This window comes from Canis aureus, chromosome X, assembly GCF_053574225.1.
Source record: "Canis aureus isolate CA01 chromosome X, VMU_Caureus_v.1.0, whole genome shotgun sequence".
NCBI lineage: Eukaryota > Metazoa > Chordata > Mammalia > Carnivora > Canidae > Canis > Canis aureus.
In genome coordinates this window covers 28,583,211-28,600,242 of record NC_135649.1, presented here as the reverse complement: position 1 = coordinate 28,600,242, position 17,032 = coordinate 28,583,211, and the positions used below count along the sequence as shown (strand labels likewise).

The window sequence follows — 17,032 nt, the reverse complement described above, 5'->3', positions numbered from 1 at the left end:
GATTCTCTTCTGCTGCCCCTCTTTCTTACATAGATAAATAAATCTTTTTTAAAAATGCCCCAAGTGATTCCCATGTGAGACCAGATTTGGAAACCACTGGCCTACAAAGATTGTTAAAATATATAATGCCTCTGGAATAGTGCCTGGCACATAGTAGTAAGTGCTGTGTTACTGTTAACTGCTGCCATTGTTGATGATGTTGTCATTATACTTTTGTTTTTTTAAGCAGGCTCCACACCCAGAGTGGAGCCCAACACAGGGCTTGAACTCACAACCCTGAGATCAAGAGTCAGGTGCTTAACTGACTGAACTGCCCAGGCGCCCTTGTTATTAGAGTTCTTTTTCACCACGAAACACACTTCTGTGATATGTTTGTTAACACGTCACAAAACCTAGTTTGAGAAAGGCTGAATTAAGCAAGTGCTTTAGTGCCACCTATATGCTAATGTCACCCAAATCTCTGTCTCTAGCCTTAACTACTTCTGACCTCAAGACGTGACTGTCCAATGACATTTACATATAGATGCCCTGCAAACACCTCAAAAACAACTTGAGGGCAGCCCGGATGGCTCAGCAGTTTAGTGCCACCATCAGCCTAGGGTGTGATCCTGGAGACCCAGGATCAAGACCCACGTCAGGCTCCCTGCATGGAGTCTGCTTCTCCCTCTGCCTGTGTCTCTCCCTCTCTTTTTCTCTGTGTCTCTCATGAATAAATAAATAAAATCTTAAAAAGAAAACTTGAAAATGCCAAACCAGTACCTCCTATATTTCTTTTTGGCATCACCATCCTCTTGTCAGCCACTAGAAATCTTAAAATCAACTCTTGTTTCCCTCACCTCTCACATCTAATCAGTCCCCAAATCCTAGTAGTCCCGCCTCAGAAGTGTCCCTCAGATCCATCCCTCTGTATCTGGAGTAAGCCATGCCCTTCCCATATGTCACTTCTTTTACCTAATCCTTGCTTCTCAGCCTGGTAAGTTGCTGGCCATGTTTGTTTATTTACTTATCTATTTATTTTAAAGATTATTTACTTATTCATGAGAGAGACACAGAGAGGCAGAGACACAGGCAGAGGGAGAAGCAGACTCCATGCAGGGAGCCCGATGTGGGACTCGATCCCGGAAGTCCAGGATCACACCCTGAGCTGAAGGCAGTTGCACAACCACTTGAGCCACCCAGGCTGCCCAGAAGAGAATCTTCAAGCAGACTAACCACTGAGCCATCCAGGCGTCCCCTGTTGGCCATGTTTAAATGTCACTCCTAGGGACGCCTGGGTGGCTCAGTGGTTGCGCGACGGCCTTCGGCCCAGGGTGACATCCTGGGATCCCGGATCGAGACCCACATCGGGCTCCTTGCATGGAGCCTGCTTCTCCCTCTGCCTGTGTCTCTGCCTCTCTCTCTGTGTCTCTCTCATGAATAACTAAATAAAAGCTTATAAATAAATAAATGTCACTCCTCCACTTCCCCTGGCCCCCTGGCCCCCTGGCCCCCTGCCCTGCAGCTGCCAGCCTGTGAAGCCTTCCCCAACTCATCTGAACAGAAGAACTTGTTCTCTCAACTCATCCCCGAGCACTTTGTACGTAACTTTATGATAACACTTACCACTTTGTACTTTGTGCTTCCCCCACAGCCTCAGCTCACGCCCTCCTCTCTAGCCTGCAAGCTACTGAAGAGCAGGTGTCACGTGTGACTCATCCTGTCTCCCAGGCCTTGATTAGCACCTGGCACATAGTAGGGGTTCTCATTGTTTCAATGCATTTCAACAACTAAGAAAGTCTAAAATTAACACATTTCTTTTCTCTTTGTGCAGAGATTAGTGCTGAAGAGCAGCTCAGACTCCTGCAAGAGGAAAAGCTTTGCAAAATCTGTATGGATAGAAATATTGCTGTGGTTTTCATTCCTTGCGGACATCTGGTCACTTGTAAACAATGTGCTGAAGCAGTTGACAAATGTCCCATGTGCTATACAGTCATTACTTTCAAGCAAAAAATTTTTATGTCTTAATCTCACTCTACAGTTAGGCGCATTATGTTCTTCTCGTTACCCTGATTGAGTGTGTGATGTGAACCGACTTTAATTAGCATCGAATGCCATTAGCATTTGCTACCAAGTAGACAAAATGTAAACTACAGTGCTCTTGTTTGTAATCTAAAATTTGAATTTCTGGATTTGGGGGGACATTAGCGATGTTATATATCTTTTTTTTACTCAATTGAAATCTAGACTAAGAAGCATCATATTGTAATTGATCACAATGTGTATTTGTATTTGTACTACACTAACTTAGTTTCTAAGTGTGAGTTAACTGAATTTTTCATCCTTTTCATATAGGCTTAACAAATGGAGCATTCTGTGTAAACGTGGAGATTAGAATTAATCTCCCCAATCTCATAATTTGTTTTGTGTGAAAAGGAATGAACTATTCCACACTGGTGGAAAGATATCGATTATTTTTAGATGTTTGTTTTTGTGTTTTAGGATTTTGTCCATTCTCTTTTAAAATTATACACATGTGCTTCGGTGGGTGATTTTTAAAAATGATTTTGCCATTGTTAAAAGGGTATTAAGAATGGAGTACCATGATGGTACTCTATCATGACATCATGGAAAGATGTCAAAGATACATTGAGTATAAACTGAAGTGGCAAAACACTGTGTATAGAATGAGCCAGATGAAGGTGTGTGTGTTTTCTGTATGTATAGAACAAAATATTTGGAAAAATAAAGCATCAGACTGTTAAATGTGGTTTCTCTTGAGGGGGGTGGGGGGGTCAGTCCCAGAGGGGATTTGCAGGGGCCTTTCACTTTCTACTTTTTTCATTTTGTTCTGTTTAGATTTTTTATAAGTATATATTACTTTTGTAATCAGAATTTTTAGAAAGTATTTTACTGATTTAAAGGCTTAGGCATGTTCAAACGCCTGCAAAACTACTTATTGCTCAGCTTTAGTTTTTCTAATCCAAGAAGGCAGAGCAGTTAACCTTTTTGGTGCCAATGTGAAATTTAAATGTTTTTATGTATTTCCTGCTTTGTGGATGAAAAGTATTTCTGAGTGGTAGTTTTCTGACAGGTAGACCATGTCTTCTCTTGTTTCAAAATAAATATTCCTGATTTTGTAAAATGAAATATAAAATATGTCTCAGATCTTCCAATTAATTAGTAAGGATTCATCCTTAATCCTTGCTAGTTTAAGCCTGCCTAAGTCACTTTACTAAAAGATCTTTGTTAACCCAGTATTTTAAACATCTGTCAGCTTATGTAGGAAAAAGTAGAAGCATGTTTGTATACTGCTTGTAGTTATAGTGACAGCTTTCCATGTTAAGATTCTCATATCTTGTACCTTAAAGTTTCATGTGCGTTTTTACTGTTAGGATAATTAAGATGTACATAGGACAAAATGTCAAGTCTTTACCTAAATTGTTTCCTTGACTAGTAATAGTAGTAGATACTTCTTAAATAAATGTTCTCTCAAGATCCTTAAAATCTCTTGGAAATTATAAAATACTGACAAAACAAGAATACTTGTTTAAGTATTAAAAAGGAAATAAAACTTGAATAAGAGTCAATATAGATTAAAAAAAACCAAAACAGTTTAAAAGTGCTTCGTAGAACACCCAGGGTTTACTTACAAGATTCTTAAAACGACCCATTATAGAGGTGAGTGAGGCATTGTACTGTGGAGAAATGTTTTGAGAGTGAAACTAAAAATTCTATTTTCATTGTATTTTCTAAGAGAGTATTGTCATGTTCTCCTCACCTCTGTTGATGATATTTTAAGTGATAGTCATTTAAAGCATTGCAAATTTAAATGAGAATTTTTGAAATTAAATGACTGCCCAGTTTTTTGTGTAAACTCTCAGTTTTTTACCTTTGCACTTCCACTAAATGTTCATTAAATTAAATTTTACATACATAGTCTAAGCTTTGGATTTAAATTACAAGGGGGGAAATGTGTTAAAGGTTTTTATTTTTATTTTTTAATTGTTTTTTTTGTTGTTTTTAAGGTTTTTAAGGTTGTTTAAAGGTTTTTAATGTGTTTTCCAGAACACGTCAGCTCCCAGTCAGGTAGTTAGTTCAATCTAGTTGTTGGCCAAGGACTGAATTGTTTTAACATAAGGCTTTTCCTGTTCTGGGAGCTTCAGTTCATTAAAACTCTTCTTTTAAAACTTGTATGTTTGGAGTTAAGAAAGACCTTTTTTCTCCCCATGAGTTGTGAAATGTAATGCATGAAGCTGATGTGGCTAACAAGTTTATTTTAAGAATTGTTTAGAAATGCTGTTGCTTCAGGTTCTGAAATCACTCAGCACTCCAACTTCTAATCACATTTTTTTTTTTAAGACTTACCAATGTTTGTCTGTGTTCTCACTATAAAAAGCACTGGATCCTTTCCATTTAGTTGTGCAAAAAATGATTACTTGCAAGGTCAAAAATATAACGAGATCCAAATCTGTGCCTCCCTCTTTCCCAAAATAGTTCTCCGTATCTACATGTAGACATTCCTTTTCTGTTAGAAAGTTCACTCTAAAGATTTTGAAGTCACCGCCTATTTTATACTACATTTTAGTCATGCAATGAGTCAAGTTGTTTGGTAATAAGTAGTCATCTTTATTCATAATAATTTGGTGTGTTGATCAAAAGCCTAGTTTTAATTTTTTTGAAAAATAGGTTTCATGTTTATAAAGCATAAACTCCCAATTTATTAATCAACGGCTTTGTATTGCCTTTCCTGCTAGGTTTGGGTTTTTGGTTTTGTTTTTTTCCCCCCTTTGGTTAGGAGCTAAGACGGGGTAGGGCAGGTGTAATGGGTGTATATAATGTGATTTGGCCCTGCTTTGATCTTTTTTGTTGTTACATTATTTAAATTTTGGTAGGGTTTTTTTTTCCCCCGTTTTCAGTTTAGTGGATAAAATTGGTGTTTTGAACTCTCTGAATGGAGACTACCACCACAGCATTAGGTGCACGTATTGTACTCTTTAGGCCCAAATCATAATTTCCTGATCACCCAGGTGTTGAATATGAGGGGAAAGTGTGGCGGAGCGGGAGGAACAGGGTAGGCTTTTCATTCCCATTAGAGAAATTAAAAAACAAGAGGGGATATTTGACAGATGTAGTTATTTTTAGCCAAGTCTGCTTTAAAAAAGAGCTGTTTCTTCATCTCTAAAATAAGAATAATACCTATGTTATGAAATCATGAGAGTTCAGGGAGAACCCCGTATATAAAATACCATTCCTGGGACACCTGGGTGGCTCAGTTGAGCAACTGCCTTCGGCCCAGGGTGTGACCCTGGAGACCCGAGATCGAGTCCCACGTCGGGCTCCCTGCATGGAGCCTGCTTCTCCCTCTGCCTGTCTCTGCCTCTCTCTGTGTGTTTCTCATGAATAAATAAATAAAATCTTAAAAAAATACCATTCCCTTCCCAGCACTCTCTCACCCTTCATGGGTTTGCCTTGACTGGAAATTTGGGCAAAAACTTAGATGATGACTCTTTTCAGTGACCCTTACTCATCTTTTTTGGTGTTTCTCCTAGTTAAGATGTAAACTATAAGAAATAGGTCAGGTCTTTGAAAATATTTAAGTTCCTTTTTTAAAACTTTGAGAAAAAAAACCCTATTCTTATCAAATTCAGGTGAGCTTTCCTAATAGAAACAATTGGCTTATTCCCACTTTCATAATCAGTGTCAATTTGACTCTTACTTAGCACAATGTGAATTTCACTAACGCATACTAGAATCCTAGAGTGTCAGAGCTAGAAGTGACCTTAGAGAGTATCTGATTCTTTTCCCTCGTTCTACAGGTGAGACAACTGTGGCTCAAAGGTGAAGTGATTTATTCAAAGCTGTCTAGCTAATTAGTGGCAGCCCAGACTGGGACATAGTTTGAAGGTGAAAAACTTCGAGTTACCTCCCCTGGGAGGTCTCAAATGTTTATTTTTTCAACTATTCTTTCTTTTATACCATAACTTTCACTACATATTAAATGACACTTTATGACTAATACAGTAGGACAATCTTAAATACATATATCTTCAAATTGTACAATACTACGTTAATGTTTTGGGTGGTAAGATTCTATTTTGAAGACTAAAGTTTGCAGATGTGCATATAGATTTTTTTGACATTTCCTACGTTGTTATTGTGTATCATTAATGCAACATTTAAAATTACTGTGTAAGTATATTTTGTCATTTTCTCTATGCTTAGTCAAAAATTTGACTTTTCAAGTTGATGTAATAAAGGCTTTAATGTAATTTTTGTTAGATTTTGCATTTTTTTCATTACTGTTATAGTTTATCTAACCGGACAGAATGACGAATACTATGTCATTGTATTAGTGTTGTGAATAATCATGTGAAATGTTTTGAGATAGAGTGCTATATTTGTGAATATAATTTTATGACTTTTTTTGTTTAGTAGAAACCTTTCCATCAGTATGGAAAACAAAGAAAATTGCTTTCCACCGTATAATCTGGCAGTCATCATAGATTAAAGCTTATTTTTCTGTGAATAAAACTTATTCAATAAAGTACTATTCTTTAAGATGATATTTTACTATTTGTTTTTATTGTACTTTCTCGGAAAAAAAAAACAAAATAGCCCTCTGAAAAATACTAAAATGAAACCTAAATATATTTTCTGCCATTGGGCCAGACATGAGGGAACACATCAAGTCATGTCCTGTTACAAAAGACAGTGGGACCCCTGGGTAGTTAAGCATCTGCCATGGGCTCAGGTCATGATCCCAGAGTCCTGGGATGGAGGCCCACATTGGGCTCCTTGATCAGCGGGGAGTCTGCTTCTCCCTCTGCCCCTGCCCCTGCTCCTCGAGCTCTCTCCCTCTAGTCACTCTCTTAAATAAATCTTTTAAAAAATAAAAAAGACATCTGTTTTCATATTAATTTATAGAATTCTGTACATGCAAAAAATTATATAAGTGCCTGTTTTTAAAATGTACGAAAAGATGAACTATAATAACACCCTCTCCCCACAAAGATTGGCCTGTTTCTCCTAAGAGATAATACGGTTACCATAACAAATCTTGAGCAAGCAATTTAAATGCAGTCTACCTTTCTTCTTACATGTCAACTACACTTTCAATGAATATTGATAAAGATGTGAATATTCAAAGCTTTCTCTTAGAGTTCAAGCCCCAGAGAAGGCACCAAAAAAATTTTTTTAAACATTTTATTTATTCGTAAAACAGGCAGAGGGAGAAGCAGGCTCCCTGCGGGGAGCCTGATGCAGGACTGAATCCCAGGATGGCGGGGGGGGAACCTGAGCAGAAGGCAGATATGCTCAACCACTGAGCCACCCAGATGCCCCTCCCCCAAATTTGTTTTAATAGCTTTCTCATGGGGCACCTGGGTGGCTTAGTCGGTTAAGCATCTGCCTTCTGCTCAGGTCATGATCCTGGAGTCCCAGGATCAAGCCAGGCATCAGGCACCCCACTCAGCGGTGAGCCTGCTTTTCCCTCTGAGCCTCCCTGACTCATACACTCTTGCTCACTCTCTCAAATAAATAAATAAAACCTTAAGGAAAAAAAAAAAGCTTTCCCTTACGGAAAATCTCAAACTGACACCATAGCTAACCCCATGGTGTTCTACATTCAGCTTTAATAAATAATATTTTGCCCATCTTGTTTGATCTGGCATCTCCCCCTTTCCCTCCCCCTTTTTGCTTGATTATTCTAGAACAGGTCCTAGACATCGTGTCATTTCTCCTGTAATTACCTTGTTATGTTCCTATACCAGATTAGAACATTTTTTACAAAAATTGGATTTTTGGGATGCCTGAGTGGCTCAGCAGTTGAGCATCCGCCTTCAGCGGAGGGCGTGATCCTGGAGACCCGGGATCCAGTCCCACTTCGGGCTCCCTGCATGGAGCCTGCTTCTCCCTCTGCCTGTGTCTCTAACTCTCTCTGTGTGTCTCTCATGAATAGTCTTTTTAAAAAATTGAATTTTAACTCCCCACTAAATTTTAATGGACATCTAAGAATTAAAGTCAACTTTATTCCCCTTCTCCCCCATTTGAAGATTAGGGTAAATAAACCCCTCAGAACTGGTATTTAAAAATACTTTCAAACTATGTTCTTGGGTGGCTCAATCAGTGAAGCATGTGACTCCTGATTTTGAGCTTGTGAGTTTGAGCCCCATGTTGGGTGTAGAGATTACTTAAAATCTTTACCAAAAAAACCCAAAGCATTAAAAAAAAAGTATGTTCTCACTGTGTCATTTGTAGTTAGCTTATAGATTATATAATAAATGTGGCACTTATTAGAAGTTAGTAGGCTCGGGGCACCTGGCTGGGTCAGTCAGGAGAGCATGTGACTCTTGATCCGGAGGTCATGAATTCAAGCTTCGTATTGGGCATAGAGTTTATATAATTAAAGAAATGGAGGCACCTGGGTGGCTCAGTTGGTTAAGCATCTGACTTTGGCTTGGGTCATGATCTCATGGTTCTGGGATCGAGCCCCAAGTAGGGCTCTGTGCCCAGGTAGGCGTCTGCTTCTCCCTCTCCCTTTGCCCCTCCTCCCTGCTCATACTCTCTCAAATAAATAAAATCTAAAAAAAATTATATACATATATACATGAGTAGGCTAACTGCATGGTGAATGGATACTTTGTTCTCAAAGTGTGGCAGGGGTCAGCCACATCTGCATCATGTAGGAACTTGGAAATGCAAATTATTGCGCGCCATCTCAAACCTACTGAATCAGAAACTCTGGGGCTTGACCCAGCAATCTGTAATAGACCCTCTTAGTGGTTTCAATGCAGGCAAAAGCTTGAAAACCCCTGGAGTATGGTAAGGGGTCTGAATCCAGAAAGAGCTAAATAGCTGAAACCTATAAATCAAATTGATACAGCTCTCTGCAAATGACTGTCCTCACTTATCTTTTCCTTATAACTTACTGCTGATCCAGTCCTGTATTTTCTCCTGTTACCAAAACATGAAGACCTAAAATACAACATCCTGAAAGTCTCTTCTGATTCTACTTTTCAACAAAATTTTCATAGAGCACTCTTTGAATTTTATGAGTATAAATCTTAAGCCTTTCAGTGCTAAATTCAGAATAGCCTCACGTTAAACTATCCTCCAACCAAGCAGTGAAAGAGTTAAATATTTGAAGATGCACTCATAAGCATCATTGTGACAGCAATCAGTTGAAATTGTACAGAACAGACTTGCACTTCTAGAAAGAGCCAAAAGCTTCAGTGAAATGTGAGCAGTTAATCTACAATGATAGAATGTAAGAGTTGGAAGTCTCTCTAATTCATAATAACTAGCAATTCTGATTTTTTTTTATTTTTATTTATTTTTATTTTTTTTTGCAATTCTGATTTTTTTACTGCAGTGGTGTCATGTATCTAAAGGCCTTCAGAGTGGCATAAATCCACACTTATAGGTCACTGTTGGTCTCAAACTGTAACCAAAAGTAAAATCTTAAGGCCAGATGAAAGTCCATGATTTTCTTTTCTGTTCTATTCCTGCAAACTGCTAATTTGCTTATAACAAATACATAAACTAGGGATCCCTGGGTGGCGCAGCGGTTTGGCGCCTGCCTTTGGCCCAGGGCACGATCCTGGAGACCCGGGATCGAATCCCACGTCGGGCTCCCGGTGCATGGAGCCTGCTTCTCCCTCTGCCTGTGTCTCTGCCTCTCTCTCTCTCTCTCTCTCTGTGTGACTATCATAAATAAAATAATAATAATAAAAATTTAAAAAAAAAACAAATACATAAACTGGCCATTTGGCTTTGTATAGATTTGGTATGCTCAGATGCTTTTCCCCCAATCTTATTCTGTTTAATTTGAGATTTCCAGGGCCCTATATGCACCATGATTAGTGACAACAGCATAAAAAATCTTTTGCATGGGCCTATGCTTAACTTTAGCTTGTGAGTAAACATTGGAAGGATACTGGTTCAAAACAAGTAATAAAAATCCAAGAGAAACCAAACTTTGATCATTATTTCTCCCCATCATTTTTCCAGAGAAATTTAAATTTGAAATAAAAACCCCACACAACTAGAGTATAATTAATTGAGGTAATAGTATTTAAACAATGATCCTGCTTCAAAGTCTAATTTTTGTTTCAATAAACTTTACTATTCTAAAGGTATATTTTACAGGGGTGCCTGGCTGGCTCAGTCGGAAGAACATGTGACTCTTGATCTCGGGGTCAGGACTTTGAGTTTGAGCCCCATGTTTGTGTAGAGGTCAATTAGATAAATAAACAAAAAGATACATATAATATATATATATTAAGATATATTTTACAGTAGCTTTCCCTTATCTAGTTCCCTTTCCATGGTTTCAGTTACCTGTTGTCAAACGTGGTCTGGAAACAGGATTCTCTTTCTGATGATTGTTCTCAGAAAGTGAGTAGTAGTAGCCTAACGCTGCGTCACCATGTCATTCCCCTCACTTCACCTCATCACGTAGATATGCAGTCATCTCACATCTTCACAAGAAGGGTGAGCACAGTACAGTAAGATATTTTGAGAGTGAGGGACCACATTCACATAACTTTCATTACAGTGTATTGTTACAGTTATTGTTAATCTTTTACTGTGCCTAAATTATAAATCAAACTTTATCATAGATATGTAGCTATAGGAAAAAAACATAGTATATATAGGGTTTGGTACTATCCACGTTGTGAAGCTGCCTCTGGGGGTCTTGGAACACATCCCACGCAGATAAGGGGGAGCTGCTGTACGTACAAAATGATAGATGTCTGTTACATAAACTTTTGAGAGTCATTTTTCTTTAAGTCTGTGCATTGTATTTCTTTGACTTTATTCCATTACCGGGTACTAGAGATTTCTTTTTAATTCCATTAGCTTATATAAGGGGCTTTGCATTTTTGGCTAAGGCATCAAAAATGTATTTTCTCATTAAATATTGGAATTTTGTTTGGCAGTGATTAGGCTCTGCTTCTGCCAGATTACTGACAACTGTATTGAGAAAAAAAGAACATACGAGTATGTTCATGAACACTTGCTAATGTTTCCAGAGGAATTTCTTAATTTTTTTTCCCCCAGAGGAACTTATATTAAAAACAAAAGACTCCAATTCTCCCCCCCATTAAATTAAATCTGAAATGGAGAAAAACTTAACATCATTTTCTTTTTTCGTTAAATAAACATTGTGCATAGATTTCCTAGTAGAAATTTAACAAAGGCCTGTGTTAATCATTAAGAGAATGACCTAACTTGTCTGGAAAAAACCTGTTTTTCTTTCAACTAGGTTTTTTGTTTGTTTGTTTGTTTGTCATTTGATTACTAAAAAGACTGTACTGATTCCTTTCTTTCTGTTTTTTGGTACTTATTCCTTACTTGGTTTCCTAATATAAACTTTTTATATACGTTATATTCTTATGTGATATATAAGAATAAAGTAAAAAGACCAATGCTAAATATGGATTATAAAGCAAGATTTGGTTACTTATACAAAATAAAATGTAACAAAAATATTAACACTCCACCAACCTCAGAGGGTTGTTGCAAGTTTCATATGAGTAAATGTACATAAAAGAGCTTCAAAAAGTATAAACCCTCTATATAAGCCCAAGGAATCATTCCTCTAATTAGAGTTTACTAGACTAATTATGGGTTAGTTTTACACAAAATGAAACAGTTCTGGACCAGTATCTGATTAATCAAGGGATATACAGTGATGAAATTCATTTATATAGTTTCTTGGCCATTTCCATGACTCTCAAAAACCTTTATCTACATTATCTCTATGTCTTTCACTCTCTACATGGTTACTCCTTGTGTTTAAATCAGAAGTGTATGGGTAATGGCACAGAGATAATTGGAGAAATTGCTACTGTGTACAATTGTGGAAATTGTACTCATAAACGCTGCCATTCAAGTGGCTCTCAAATAGATCCACTTGGGCAGTCAGGTCAGCTCTATTTTCTAACACGTGAAAACAAGGATACATAAAACAGATTAAGTTTAGGAACAATAAAATAATTGGGCTGGTATTCTTGGACTATGCCATTGTGTCTCTCATTCATCATATTCCTAGCATCTCTGTAATTTACAGCGGAGAAACCCCAGACATAAAGGTTATGTGACTCACCTAAATCATACGGTGAATCACCAGTCAAGCTGTTCTTATAGGCAGTGAGAATGTTTTTAGCTAATTTTTGGCATGAATTAGCTAGATTGGCTGCCTCACTGTCTGAACTTAGAGTATATATGTCCAAATCCAGGCTCTATTTTGGATGGCAAGACCTGGCTGGCCATATGATACCAAACCACAAGACCAAATAGAAGCAATAAAAGGATGTATGTGGTCCTTAGTATGTCTACTCAACTAGAATTACAAAATTAATTCTAAAAAATACAAATTTATGTTTCTTTCTTTTTAATTTTAATTTTTAATTTCCCACATTGTGGAGCTCGAACTCACGAACCTGAGATCCAGAGTCACATGCTCTACCAACTGAACCAGCCAGGAGCATCCAAAATTTATGTTTCTGGGCAGCCCGGGTGGCTCAGCGGTTTAGTGCTGCCTTCGGCCTGGGGCGTGATCCTGGAGACCCGAGATCGAGTCCCGTGTCGGGCTCCCTGCATGGAGCCTGCTTCTCCCTCTGCCTGTGTCTCTGCCTCTCTCTCTCTCTCTGTGTGACTATCATAAATAAATAAAATTTTAAAAAATAAAAAAATTATGTTTCTGATCTCAAGAATTTGGAAGTGGAAAAAAAAAAAAGAATATGGAAGTGGGAAAGAGAACTTTTCACTCATTGCCAAGGCAAACCTTGGAGGTCAGGAACCATGTCTTCCTAATCACTATGTTTGCAATGACTACAATGCTGTCTAGTCCATTAATAAGCACAGAATTAATTTTTTCAGGACACAGATGTATGAGTAGACGAATGAATGAAGAAATTAATAAATGAATGGAATGGGAAAACCTCCTCTTCTAAAAGTTGTACATTGGGACGCCTGGGTGGCTCAGTCGGCTAAGCATCTGCCTTCAGCTCAGGTCATAATCCCAGGGTCCTGGAATCGAGTTCAGCACCAGGCTCCCTGCTCAAAGGGAAGACTGCTTCTCCCTCTGCCTGCAGCTCTCCCTGCTACTGCACTCTCTGTCTCTGACAAATAAACAAAAAAAATTTTAAGTGCATTGACAAATACAATACGATTTAGAATTCATGCCTATTTTCTATGAATGCGTTCCTTCTTATGAAAAACATCGAATACCTGCTGTGTGCCGGGTTCTGTGCTAGATGCTCTGGGGTCCATTCCGTCATAGAGCACTGAAGGGCAATAGGAAGTGTCTCTAATTCAAACTGTTGGGGGGAGGGTCTCAGGGCAAGTGTTCTGAAGGAGGGGACCCTTGAAGTAGTCAAGGAGGTGGAGAAAGGGAGTTCTGCCTAGGAGAGAAGCATGTGAGCTCAGAATCAACAAAGTGTGACACGTCTGAAGAACTGAAAATGGGTTTTTTTTTCACAGCTTTTTTTTAATGGTTTTTTTTAAAGACTATTTATTCATGAGAGACACAGAGAGAGAGGCAGAGACATAGGCAGAGGGAGAAGCAGGCTCCCTTCAGGGAGCCGAATGCAGGACTCCCTCCATCCGATGACCCTGGGATCACGACCTGAGCCAAAGGCAGATGCTCAACCCACTGAGCCACCCAGGGGCCCTGAAAATAGAGGTTTTGAATGAGAGGTTCCAGGGCATGTAATGCAAATTCTCAAGGGCTCTTGATGTGCCCTAGGTCTCCTTGGGTACACATTTCATCTCTCCCCCTACAGGTGAGAGAAATTCAAGCTGGTATATGATGGGTTTTGAATTTCTGAGCAGGAGATTGTAAGTTATTTTCTAAAGCAGATTTTGTGATGTGTGTTGGGGGATAACAGGAAAGATACTGACTTACCAGGCAACCATCACCTGTACTAGCCTTTGCTGGGGCTGGATAGAATATATGAGTTTCACATAGGCACCTTTTTATTTAAAATATATATTCAAATTAAGCCAGCTTGTTTAAGGAGTTCACTGAAACCTTGTTTCACTTCATTGCTGGCCTCCACCACCGTCTCTTAATCTTGTTAAATCGCACCAACAGTGTATTTGAGTACTTGCAGTATACTCAGAAATTCTGGGAGGTAGTGATAGGAGAAAATAAGACCCAGGTTTGGCCCTCCTGGAGTTTACTATCTTGTTGGCAAAAAAGAGATCTACATTCATCATTCACAAGATAGGCCCCCACTGCAAACATAATACATAGGTCTTTGATAACCACTGTGTTGTTTAACTCAAAATATCAAAGGAACGTAAGAGGGTAAATACAGTGTGATACAGTGCTAGATTGTATGGTACAGATTATTATTATTGTAGGAACACGGAAGGACAAATGAGGGTGTGAACCAATAATCAGAGTGGGTTTCATGAAATTGGTGCGACCAAGGCTAAAAGATCTGAGATTGTTGAAGGCCGTTCCAGATACTAAAACTTTATGATTGTATATGATACCTTTGTGGTTTTGTTCTGTTTTGTTTTGTATGCAAGGGTAATGATGGAGGACAAAAGGACCCACTTGGACTGTTATGCTATATAGGCTTATTATACCTGTGTGTTGTGGCATATGTCTTGAATAATATTTTAATATATTTCCATACATCCCATTCACTAATAACTCTTTGAGCAGCATTGTATCTTAAAGGAATTCAGCCTCCCTTGCATCCAAACAAACAAAACAAGAAGCCAAAATTCACTCGAAGCACTGCTAAAGTGTTCCCTCTTCCTTTGGAGCTGGCCAATTAATTCAAATGACAAATTGGAAATAGGAGCAACCCAACAGGTGATTCATGGTGTGATTGAAGGGGCCTGGTCACCCTTACTGACTCAGTTGCTTCATCTGTCTGTAGGAAATAATGGTCCCACAGAGGTGTCATGAAAAATAATTGAAGTCGGTAATGTGCTTTGGATCCACAGATGAACCGTGGTTTCAACGTGCATAATTACACCCTGCGGTGAGCCTCTCAGACTGGCTCCCTTTACTCATTCTTTAATAGGTGTTCAAAATGACACAGCTCAGGTAGTAGACCTCTCCTTGTTCTCGTGTTACTACTACATGATTTAGCCCTGATACCAGTTGCCTGTGAAATCGAATGCAGCGCACAGTAGTAGTAAGGGCCACTAATCCTTTGGCTTTAGGATTCTTAAAGTCTTTCCTTCTGGGGAGTTTAGTTTTCCAGATCCCTCTCTACCTACATTTCTCAATTTTCGCATTTCAATCGACTCACTCATCTCTCCTCTGATAATAATCCCCAAAGATTCTAAGAGATCAACTCAATGGCTTCACTGAAACCTAACAGGAGGCCCTTCTTTCTTTGCTTAATACTTGCTAATTTCTCCTTTGCTGTTCTTGCTCCTATTCCTTCCCTCCTCCCTCTCCCCCATTTTAATTGGCCTGTTGGAAACACACAGCAGGTGAAATTCTTTAGATGACTCCACAGCAGGAGTAGAAAAGAGATGCTAAAATCCAAATGTTGAGTTGTTGAATGGGGGTTGGGGGTGGTGGGAAGAGGGCTGGGATTGGCCAAGCAGAAAACTAGAGGGGAGATGTGAGCAAGGAGTTGTGACAACATCCGAGTCTGTCTGGGTAGTAAGGGGAAACCTAGAAAAACAAAGCTAACTGAGAACATGGGAAAACAGACCCATTGACCCCTAACCAGGGCCGCCTTCCACGAACTCCTTTTGCCATGTGGCCATTTGACAGAAGGAAGCAAGAAAATATGGTACCCCTCCCCATCACAGGAAAGGCAGGTCAAACTTATCTACCCTAATGACCTTGAATCCATAGTGACATCTTTATGTTCAAACGAAAGCACACTTTTTCTGAATATTTGGTTCTTTTTTTTTCTTTAAAAAAAGATGTTATTTATTTATTTTTGAGAGAGAGAGAGAATATGCACAAGCGGGGGGCGGGGTTAGGAGGAGAAGCAGACTCTCCGCTGAGCAGGGAGTGGATTTGGGGCTCCATCCCAGGACCCCAGGATCATGATCTGAGCCGAAGGCAGATGCCCAAGGGACTGAGCCACCCAGGCGTCCCTCAGACAAAAAGCTTTCTTTCATTCCCTCCAACCTGAGACTTCTGTCTGCACTACCTGGGTGACAGAGTTGTTTTTCATAGAAATCACTACTCAAAGCAGTGCCCATTGCCGAATGGCTTCAGTTCATAACAAAACTAGAAATTTAACAGACTAAGATATCCAGAGAGTGGGACAATTTTACTTTTACTTTGCTGGTAGGAAATATTTTCCTTCAAATGGAGTGGAAAATACCACGAGGGCTTGGCTTTTACCCTTCTTGATCTACTATAGCACTGCATATATTTCTCACTCTTAAGTGCAGAAGCCTTTTATTTTATTTTTTTAAAGATTTTATTTATTTATTCATGAGGCAGAGAGAGAGAGAGAGGCAGAGACACAGGCAGAGGGAGAAGCAGGCCCCATGCAAGGAGCCGATGGATGTGGGACTCCATCCCAGGACTCTGGGATCACACCCCGGGCCCAAGGCGGCGCTAAATTGCTGAGCCACCCGGGCTGCCCAGTGCAGAAGCCTTTTAAAAAATACTCCTGCTGTGGAGTCATCTAAAGAATTATTTATGTAACATTTTTGAAATGACAAAATTTAAGAAATTGTGACCTTAAGCCCAGGTGGCTTTAAGTTGCTAAGGCTTGGGGAGGGGAGGGCAGAGGGAGATGAGTGTGGTTACAAAACAGCAACTGGAGGAATCCTTGTGGTATTGGAACTGTTTTGTATCTTGACTGTGGTGGTCGATACATGAATCTATATGGGTGATAAAATTGTATACAAATTAATACACACATGTACATGTGTGCACACACACACAAATTAGTACAGTTAAAACTGGGGAAATCCAAGTAAGACCAGTGAATTGTATTAACGTCAAAATTCTGGTCTGGATAAAATACTGTAGGGGCCAAGGGCAGGCTGCCCCAAGATGGGCCACTTTGGAATGAAGATTATTTTGAGTTACTGGAGAGAATGG

General features: G+C 39.1%; 1 protein-coding gene across 11 annotated transcripts in view; it reads left to right on the top strand.

The window, feature by feature from the left end:
* XIAP (X-linked inhibitor of apoptosis) overlaps positions 1 to 6,542 on the top strand; it is a 56,104-nt gene extending 49,562 nt beyond the window's left edge. For all 11 annotated transcript variants that reach the window (XM_077888723.1, XM_077888725.1, XM_077888715.1 and 8 more), the window contains one exon: positions 1,811 to 6,542. In XM_077888723.1, the coding sequence (XP_077744849.1) occupies positions 1,811 to 2,004 (194 nt within the window). In that variant the 3' untranslated portion in view covers positions 2,005 to 6,542. The remainder of the gene's footprint in view (positions 1 to 1,810) is intronic.
* The last annotated feature ends 10,490 nt before the right edge of the window (positions 6,543 to 17,032 follow it).